The sequence below is a fragment of the Saprolegnia diclina genome (genome assembly GCF_000281045.1).
Source record: "Saprolegnia diclina VS20 unplaced genomic scaffold supercont1.43, whole genome shotgun sequence".
NCBI lineage: Eukaryota > Oomycota > Saprolegniomycetes > Saprolegniales > Saprolegniaceae > Saprolegnia > Saprolegnia diclina.
In genome coordinates this window covers 101,623-111,020 of record NW_008246110.1, presented here as the reverse complement: position 1 = coordinate 111,020, position 9,398 = coordinate 101,623, and the positions used below count along the sequence as shown (strand labels likewise).

General features: G+C 56.2%; 4 protein-coding genes across 4 annotated transcripts; 2 read left to right on the top strand and 2 right to left on the bottom strand.

Annotated features, from left to right (window-relative positions):
* The first annotated feature begins 19 nt into the window (after positions 1 to 19).
* Positions 20 to 1,570, top strand: SDRG_11633 (hypothetical protein). Its single transcript, XM_008617679.1, has 3 exons — positions 20 to 839; positions 891 to 1,096; positions 1,147 to 1,570. Exons 1-3 carry the CDS (start codon positions 23 to 25, stop codon positions 1,537 to 1,539), a joined length of 1,416 nt encoding a protein of 471 aa, XP_008615901.1. The 5' UTR covers positions 20 to 22; the 3' UTR covers positions 1,540 to 1,570.
* A 2,096-nt stretch (positions 1,571 to 3,666) lies between these two features.
* Positions 3,667 to 4,341, top strand: SDRG_11632 (hypothetical protein). Its single transcript, XM_008617678.1, has one exon. It carries the CDS (start codon positions 3,694 to 3,696, stop codon positions 4,216 to 4,218), a length of 525 nt encoding a protein of 174 aa, XP_008615900.1. The 5' UTR covers positions 3,667 to 3,693; the 3' UTR covers positions 4,219 to 4,341.
* A 349-nt stretch (positions 4,342 to 4,690) lies between these two features.
* Positions 4,691 to 5,629, bottom strand: SDRG_11631 (hypothetical protein). Its single transcript, XM_008617677.1, has 2 exons — positions 5,014 to 5,629; positions 4,691 to 4,960 (listed from the first exon to the last, which is right to left on the bottom strand). Exons 1-2 carry the CDS (start codon positions 5,522 to 5,524, stop codon positions 4,728 to 4,730), a joined length of 744 nt encoding a protein of 247 aa, XP_008615899.1. The 5' UTR covers positions 5,525 to 5,629; the 3' UTR covers positions 4,691 to 4,727.
* Positions 5,630 to 6,361: 732 nt separating this feature from the next.
* On the bottom strand, positions 6,362 to 9,260 carry SDRG_11630 (hypothetical protein; the record flags this gene model as incomplete). The annotated part of the gene is made up of 15 exons (XM_008617676.1): positions 6,362 to 6,574; positions 6,626 to 6,708; positions 6,753 to 6,832; positions 6,880 to 6,943; positions 6,994 to 7,121; positions 7,168 to 7,343; positions 7,390 to 7,524; positions 7,573 to 7,716; positions 7,763 to 8,034; positions 8,080 to 8,270; positions 8,318 to 8,401; positions 8,451 to 8,519; positions 8,565 to 8,624; positions 8,670 to 8,984; positions 9,027 to 9,260. 15 exons carry the CDS (start codon positions 9,258 to 9,260, stop codon positions 6,393 to 6,395), a joined length of 2,217 nt encoding a protein of 738 aa, XP_008615898.1. The 3' UTR covers positions 6,362 to 6,392.
* Between the last annotated feature and the right edge of the window lie 138 nt (positions 9,261 to 9,398).

Here is a 9,398-nt window from a genome sequence, read left to right as displayed (position 1 = left end):
GGCGCCTGCCTCAACCTTCTACATGCTCCGAATGTACGCCAGTGGCACGACAACGGCGCTCTTCGACGTGCTTGGCGACGGCACGACGACGCTGCACCAAGGCAACCTCGTCGTGTCGACAGGGACCGCCTCCATTGCTGGCGCGGTGACGGCATCGAGCACGCTGCACGTCGTCGGGGCGACGGCCCTCGATTCTACTCTTGCCGTGACTGGCGCGGTGACGGCATCGAGCACGCTGCACGTCGTCGGGGCGACGGCCCTCGATTCTACTCTTGCAGTGACTGGTACTTCAACGCTCTCCGGGGCTGTCGCGGCGGGTAGCACGCTTGTTGTTACTGGCACTACCACGCTGAATGCAGCGCTATCCGTTGCCTCAACGGCTTCGATCACGAACTCGGTCGACGGAGCCAACGTCGCCACCATTGCATCCTCAGCGAGTACCCTCACACCCGCCAACAATATGGTGGTGCTCAAGGTAACAGCCGCAGCGGCGCCTGCCTCAACCTTTTACATGCTCCGAATGTACGCCAGTGGCACGACAACGGCGCTCTTCGACGTGCGTGGCGATGGCGTGACAACGATTCAACGAGGTGGCCTTGTTGTGGCTGCCGATGGGGCCTCTGTCGCCGGCGGTCTCGTCGTGTCGTCGGGCGGCTGCGCTATTACTGGTACTGTCACTGCAACGGGCACACTCGTTGTCTCTGGTATCGCGACGCTCTCAGCCGGCGCTACCATTGGTACCGCTGGGCTCACTGTCAGTGCTGGCGGTGCGGCAGTCACTGGCGACGTAACAGCAACAGGTGCGCTTGGAGTGAGCGGCCTCGCCTCGCTCAGCGGAGGTCTCGACGTATCTGGAACGACGACGTTTGGGAATGGCGCTACAATATCAGGCACCGTGGTGCTGTCTTCAACGACAGATACCTCGTCGTCTACCACGGGTGTCCTCCAAGTCGCAGGTGGCATCGGTGTCGCCGGTAAGATTTGGTCGGACAGCACCATTTCTGGCGCAACGATGACACAGCGCTCGGACGCGCGGCTAAAGCGAGTGCTACGCTCGGCGTCAGTGACATCGGCCGTCTTTCATGCTCTCCACCCGGTAAATTCCTTTATGTACTATGAAGTACGATAGAGAATAACTTTGCGTAGGTCGAGTTTGAGTGGACCAATACAACGTGGGCACCACCAGGTCTGCAAGCCGGTTTCTTGGCGCAGGAAGTCGCCACGTGCTTGCCCCACCTCGTGTCCGCCGACAGCAACGGCATGCTTTCGATGAACTACATTGGGCTCATCCCGTACGTTGTTTCCCAAGTTCAAAAACTCGACATCCAGCTGCAAGCGTGTGAGAGCCGCCTCAACGACCAATCCACTGCTTTTCAAGAGCAACTCCAGATGACAAGCGCAGCCAACGCCGAGCTTCTGAAACGGTTGTCGGTCCTCGAGCAGCAGGTAGCCGCTGACGCAGCGCAGATGCATCAGCGACTTGCTTCGCTTGAAACTGCAATTGCACGACTTGCCACAAGTAGTGCACTAGCATTGTAGTTTGGGGCCGGTTCAGGACACGCGTAACTTTACATGCATGAAATCTACATGACCGACATTGTGAAGTTGAAGAAGTGTGAGTTTCTTGGCTTAACGTTAGCTTAGAAACTAGATTTTGGAGGCCTTTGTTCGAATGCCGATGGACGCGCCGAATTGTCTGACCACTCCGCGTCTGCACAGGTCCCGGACGCGTTTGGCCGACAACACGCACGTAGCGACAACGACTTTAGCGCAACCCCGACCACGACCAGCGCCGTTCCGTCGCGCTCCACCACTCATCCAGGCACACTACTCTTGCCTATCTGGACGCGAACGACTTTTCTATTGATTAATGGGTCAGGCGCCCGTGATATCCATCGTCGACTACAACCTCGCCCAGCCTTCACCAACAGCGATCAACTGCCCTTGGCCGCCACCGACCCCGGCTCTCGGGCGCATGACCCGTCGGTAGATCTCTGTCAGGTGGACGTCGATGTGGTGCCAGGCGGCTCGATGACACCAACGAAATTGTGACGAAGTTTTCCCCCCGGCAGTGACCGTGGGTTGCGGTTGGGCACGCCGCCGGACCGCGGCAACTACTGTTACGCTAGCAATGCCAGTCGGATATGTCGGCAACCGAGCGGGCGACCCACAAACCGCCGACAACTGCCGGTCGGTCGTCGGCAATTGCGGCCGGGCGGCAATCATTGCATTTCTACCACCAAACCTCGACGCCCGTAGTGCTACCGACGCCCGACACGCCGACTCCGACGCTGCGACCGACGCAGACGCCTTCACGCAATGGTAGATCCGTCGCCCTAACGTCGTTGGGGCTACCGATGGGTCTCGAACAGCGTCAGGGCGTCGGGCGGCTCAACCCCTTCGCGTCTACTGTCACCGACACTACGACTCAATGAACAACGTCGCAACGGGCCTTCCTCAAGTCCTCGAGTTCCGCTGCAGCAAGCTGCTGCTAAATGTGGTGCGCTTCGAACAGTGTTGCCATCGCTACCAGCAGGTGTACGTACAGTAGCTGGGTTTCCGTCGCATCTTGCAGAGTTTGCCTCCAAGGCAACAGTCATGGCGCTCCACTCCATCCGCGCATAAACCTAGCGAGGGTCCATTGTTAGCCTGCCAATATTGCGTCGTACGGATTTGGATGGCCGCTCGCTCCGCCGTATCAGCCGCCTAGCCAAGGAAAACTCCATGGGTGTATTCCACATACCACAAGCTCGTCGTTTATCTCGGACCTTTCGGTTGCTACGGCGCGATGCTTACGACCAAAGCACCAGTCCATTGTCGGTGTGTCATCCCGGCGCGTCTCCCTACAATTCGAGTGTTCTTACCGACAGAAGAGCCGTTCTTTGACGACGTCAAGGTCTTTGTCATTGCCGTTGTCGGTGTTGGCTACTGCAGTGACGCTAAGTAACTCGCGCCATTACAAGCTCGCTCGACACCAAGTCATTTTGGTGTCACAAACACCACGCAACACGTGGACACTTGTGGCCGTGCCAATTAAATTATGGACGTCGTTGCATTATATTTACCGTATTTTTATTCCGTCTATTTAGTGTCGACCATAAATAGTGTTGATCTTTTGATGGGCATCCATCTTCGTCAGGCAATGCAGCATGCTGTTTGTGCATTGTACTGGGTAGTCACAATACCAAATGTACAGAGACGAGCGTGACATCCCACCGCGGCGATTCCTTGCCGCACGGTGTATTCCCACTGAGGAGTGTAGCATGAATGCGCTGTGCGTGGGACCAATGTCCCTTGCCAGTCTTGCGTCTGGCCCAAGGCAACATGTGGAAGGAATGGGGTATGTGCTTGAAGCGTGTGCGAATAGCAAGGGACCACCGTCATGACGATACATGTGGGAGGCGACAGGAACGTTGCCCCCAAAACAACCATTTCGCAGGCCGTGATTGCACACTATTCAAGTTTCTTGAAGTGAATCCTTTTATTTTATTTTCGAGATATTTCGATTAATTCTATTCGCGTGCGGGTGTTTCAAAGTCTCTTGGAGTTTGTATGCCGCGTTTAAAATGCGCGACGATCTCCACACACTTGGTGTTTGTATACTTTCAAAAATCGAAGCGATCTTTTAAAATACGAGGGGCAAAGACGGAGAGGTCATTTTCCCATTTGCAGCCAAAACCACACAGCACCACGATGGCCGAGCTTCTGAGTCAACCGGGCGTGCTCCTTGCGGGCGCCGCTGTCGTCGCCGGCGTTGGCGCCTACTTCGCCATGGGCTCGTCCGCGCCCGCGCCGTCGTCGGCCAAGTCCATCAAGAAGAAGGCGCCGGAGCTCCCGAAGAAGCTCAAGAAGAAGAAGGAGAAGGAGGAAGCCCCGGCGCCGGCGCCCGTTGCCGCGCCCGTCGAGTCGGAGCCCATTGACTTGCAGCAGTTTGTCGGCGACTTTCCCGACTCGGAGGACGAAGCCGCTGCCCGCGCTGAGACCAACCGCAAGCGTAACGCCAAGAAGAAGGCCGCCAAGAAGAAGAAGGCGGCCGCTGGTACCGATTCGGAGCCGGCGTCGGCGTCCGAGCCGGAGAAGAAGGTCAAGGCCAAGAAGTCCAAGGTGCCCAAGGACGCGGTGAGCGCGCCCAGCGTCGAACCGACGCACGCCCAGGAAGATGGCTGGGAGACGGTCAAGTACAAGAAGCGCGGCTCCAAGGCGAACCTCGCGCCCTAAACGTATCGACCTTGTGCGCCGATCGCCATACTAGTTTGTAGGAAATGTAATGATGTCTTAGAGGCCGGAAGAGGGGACATCGTTTAGAATAAGTAGTCCAAAGAAGACCCCTTTCCCATCTCATCCATCCCTTCTACATGCGCCACCGAGTCTTCTGCAAGGCCAAGTTGCCCGCACATGTGATTGCTGTGCAGTCCAATGCACAGCCACGATGCCGCATGGGCTGTCGTAGGTGCTGGCGTCGCCATCGACCATCTTTTTCGAGCCTTGGTTGACAATCACATCGCGTAGCCGTATGAGTTTCCGGCTACGCGATGTGATTGTCAACCAAGGCTCGAAAAAAATACCAAGATCTTATTGCAGCAACCACGAGCCTATGCTAGACTCTTCAAACTACCAAACGCTCGTTCCATTTCAATCGACAGCCATCAAGGCGAAGGCAGCAATCTGCTGGGTTCATCGGACGTGTACGGAAGCAACGCAAAATGGTTTATTCATTGACAACACGTTTAGAGCTTGGCCTTGGGCTTGGCTGCGTCGATGACGATGTTGAGCTTCATGGCAAGGCCCATGTTGCCCTTGACCTTGAGCTTGCCCTTCATAAAGGCCTGCTGCGCGTTGAGCTTGCCGTCCGCGATCGCCATAAAGTCTTCGTCCGAGACGTTGATGGTCAAGTCCGCTGGCTTGGAGCCGGTTTCGAGCGACCCGTTGCCGTTCTTGAGGTCGAGGAACCACGCGCCACCTAGGATTCCGTCATGTTAATGATGACGGTCCGTGCATTTAGTCTAGACGTACCCGGCGCAATGTTGAACTGGATGGTGCCCTTGACCTTGGCAACGAGCGCCGGGCCCTGCGTCTTGACCGCTTCGCCAATGCCCACAAAGAGCGCCGCCGACTTCAAGCCACTGGTCGCCGCCGGCGCAGCTGCCGCCGGCGCCGCCGCTGCGGGCGCTTTCTTCTGCTTGGCCAAATACGCCTTGGTCGCGTTCGTGACCGCCGAGAGCTTCATGGCAAGGCCCATGTTGCCCTTGACCTTGATCTTGCCCTTCATGAAAGCAGCTTGCGGGTTGAGCTTCTCGTTGATGAGGTCCACAAAATCGGGCTCGCTGATGGTGATGGTGAGATCGGCCTTCTCGCCGGCGTTGGACGCCGTCACCGCACCCGGCGCCGCCTTGAGGTTGATGAGCCACATGCCCGCGCCCTTGACGTCAAACTTGATGCTGCCATTGACCTTCTTGACGAGGGCCTCGCCGGCGTCGGCGACGGCCGCGGCCATGATCGTAAACACTTCGGCGGCGCTGCTCATCGCTCGGTCGTAGATCCAATCTTTGTCTGCCCCACGCTCGCGATCGTGTCAAGTCAACACCCAGCGTTCTTCAAGTTGCCCGAAATCCGAACTTAAGAAGGCCGCTCGACTCATCCCTTGATACAAGAATTCACACGCGATACAAGCACACGCGCTCCTCGGACTTGATCAAAGTATCGCGCCCCAGCTTCGAAGTTCGAAACCTGGACCAGACACCGCACTTAATCGAGAGTGTGCCACGTCATGGAATGCGTCACGCGCGATAGTAGGACAGCACCACAATACCGAAATAGTGTTCGTCACTTTTCTTCGCAACAGCATGATCAGGATTCGACCGCGCCTTTGGTTGCAACAACATGAATACGTAAAATGCTACCTCTCTCATACCCGTATAAAGAATGTACGCATTTGTTTGAACTGTTGCGAGTATCCTGACGTACTAGAACGCTACGACAGTCGTAACGGAGCAGGATAATTCTATAATATAGTATTACATATACTATTTGAAGCACTATTGGACTTCCTGGGATCTCGTTATAAGAACTTCGAGTGTTCAAAACTGCAAAGCCATAACTTCGAACTTCGTCGCGCTCGAAGTTTCAATTGACTGGTCGTCACGCCTTGGTGAAGTGCCATCAGAACTCAGTCCCAAATCTGTGCTCCGTCGGCCAAGTTCGTGGTCGACGGCGTAGGTCGTTGCTGGCGGTGTTTTGCCGCCGAAATGCGGGAAGATGCTCAAGGCGACGAGTTGGGCAAAGAGAAGAACGCTTTTTGTGTGGAGTTCCTGCCATCCTCCTTGGCTTGGACCATGTAAGCTGTCGACATTCCAATTCGATTCCGTAAAGTAGATCTTATTTAGTGAGAATAGTTATACTCCAAGTACAATGTGACGTCGCGATATATTGCAGGCGTGCAGCTCGTATGCTAGTCGGTACATAGCTTCTAGCGATCTGGTAAATCCAGCGGTGTCGAAGAGAGGCGCCGTCGCTTGACCAAGGGCCACAGATTTTCGCAAAGCCGCCAGGACTGAGCGATGATTCGCTAGATAGACTAGAAGGCAGGTATCAGTTCCAGGCGCTGAATATGACAAGATGTCGGTACCCGCGACGTCGGCAAATTCTTTGGCGCTGTGGACAACGAGTTCGAGGCTGTTGGCGTTGGCGGCCAAGGAGATTCCGACCCGACTACACGACTCGTACGAGCTGAATTATACGCAACGATGCCGCACCTTGTGAAGGAGTCGCCGGCGAGGGTGAGCACCGGAAGGTGTCCCCACATTGCATCGGTTGCCGTCGAGTGCGCTCCATACTAGCAGCAATATGCCACCATATTCATTGTGGCGACGAAAGGAGTACCACAAAGGTATCGAGAAACAAATCTGCGTCTGCTTGGCGCGCCAAGTGAGCCGCCTTGGTGACGCTACGCAACCGTTCGTGGGCACGTCCGTCATTGCCTGAGAGAGGCTGTACCGTGGTAGAAACCGAATGCGGGAAGGTGGGATGCCGTAGACGGCAGCTTCCATGCGCACATGCCGCATCGTCAACTGCTCCGACTTGGTCGACGTTGGCGCCAGCAACCACAAATCGCTCGCGGGCACCTACGTCTTGGCATAACACGTCAAGGACGAGCACTGCTGCTTGTACCCGGCGTAAGATCTGCATCCAGACGCCAAACACGCGTGGCTCGAGCTTATCGATCTTGTTGTAATTGGCAAAGACAAAGCGCCCGGTGCGCCGCGTTTCGGAGAAGGGGACGGGCGACGCAAAGTAGTTGACTTGGTACGAGTGCGGCACAATCAGGAGCTTTTCAACAAAGTGGTCTACCGAGCGATTCCGCCTTGTGCCACCATCCAAAGGAGTACATACGTGCGTGCTCTGGTGGAGCCACGTGGGCATCCGCCAGCAGATAATCAACATACGGCGCCCCCAATGTGCCAGGGAACACCAAGTAGCTGATGATAATCGGTGCGGGCTGCTGGGCCACAATGTCGTGGCGCTGACCTACGTCGTCGCGAGGATGTTGCCAGAGTAAGATCTTGGTTATGTTACCGAGAGTGTGACCTTGAGCGTCGATGAGAATGTCGACGTGCGCGTCTCGGATAAGAGAAGCAGCAGCATGTGTGCCTGCGCTTACAAGGTCCACAAAGTGCTCGACGAGCGACGGGAAGAGCCGTCGGTAAGAACTGTTGTCGTCTAACCCGAGAATCATCATTCCGCGTTCTGTTCAAGCACGTCGAACCTTTGCCGTAGCTCAGCATGGATACTTCAACCGACGACGCATTATGGCACCGAAAGAGGCCTTCCATCAAATGGGCCGTCGGGTGGTTGTTGAAATCGTACGAGAGGTACCCGACGTGCAAGCGCCGGGCACCGGCCAATGACACGGGGCGCCAAAGTCGTTTCTCAGTAGGACCATGCGGTCGTGTGATCGATTCGGCAATCTTGCGCTTCGTCTCGGGCGCCAGCGGAAGTAAGAGCGACGTGAACGGCATCATCGAGCTCACGCCCCCGCTACGTTCGTATGGGGCCGTGCGATGATGATACATGGACGGTTACACTTGAATCTCGTGCTGCCACGTCATTTCCAAAAAACGCGTCCAAACCAGTTCGTAGTCTTTCCAGAACGCAATGGCGCGCCAGGTTCGGATTTGGTGCTCGCACACGTTCAAGTAGAGCGTCGATGTTGTCGCTCCCTGAAGCTGCAGCACTGCGTGGGCTCGCTTTAGAAACTTGGTCGCTGCAAGAGGCTACATCGGCAGTCCATCACATCACATTGTATCGCTGGATGACGTACTTGACCGTCCAGCTCCAGAGCTACGGCATAATTGGTCGTTGCACACAGCCACAGGTCAATGGAAAGGGAAAGACCCAGTGTTTTCTACGTGTTGCTGGATCCCAGTGTAGACCAGCGGCCAAATGGCACGCACCTCAAACCCATAAAGGGCTTTGCTTACTTCCCCATACTGCAAGTGCAACGAAGCCATATTGAGCCACGCCTAGTGCAGCATACACGAATCGATCACGTCGACGAGCACTCGTACCGAGCCCATTGCAGGATTGAGCGCGATGGCGCGGTTGTAGGCATCCCCAGCTTGCTCAACCTATATACACCAAGTCACTCAGCGCTGATTTCACAAAATACCCACATCGCCAAGGGCTTGGAGCGTCACGCCGTAGTCAAAGTGCACTGCCGCATCGTGCGGCGCGTGGGCAACAGCGGCGACGTACACGACCTTGGCCGCGGCGTCATCGCGCAGAAAATGTAGGGCCAACCCGAGCATGTGGGCGTGGTGGGGCAGGCGCGTCGGGTTGAGCGCAATAGCTGCTCGCAAGTGCTCCACGGAAGCCCTGTAGTCTTGTCTTGCATAGTGGGCAAGACCAAGGTTGCCATGCAGCGCCTCCGTGGGACCGCACAGCGACGCGGCCGTCGTATAGCTAGCGATCGCACGGTCTGCGTAACCCTAAAGACATGTTGGCAAGTCGGTGCGAGATGTCGTACGTACATCCATTTGCGCGAGTGCGCCTAATGCTGTGTGAACATCCGCGTTCTGGGGCGCAATTCGCGCGAGCGCAAGCAACCTCTCGTGTGCCTCGCCACGCGCGCCGGCCTGCAAGAGCTCCAAGGCGCTGGCGAGCGTTTTGGTCACGGACATATTTGCATTGCCAAAGAAGACGACGGAGGACGTTGGTGACACGAGCACGAGCAGGCTGCACGCAATGACGCTCCACCATGCCATGTTGGCCTTTCAAATATCGAAGATCGCCAAGGACGTCACTCTTCATATCCGGATGCCGCTGGATCGGGTAGCGCTCCGGTAGTTGATTAGAGCACGAAGGTACATGGACATACGAGATACTGAATCACCTACATGAGT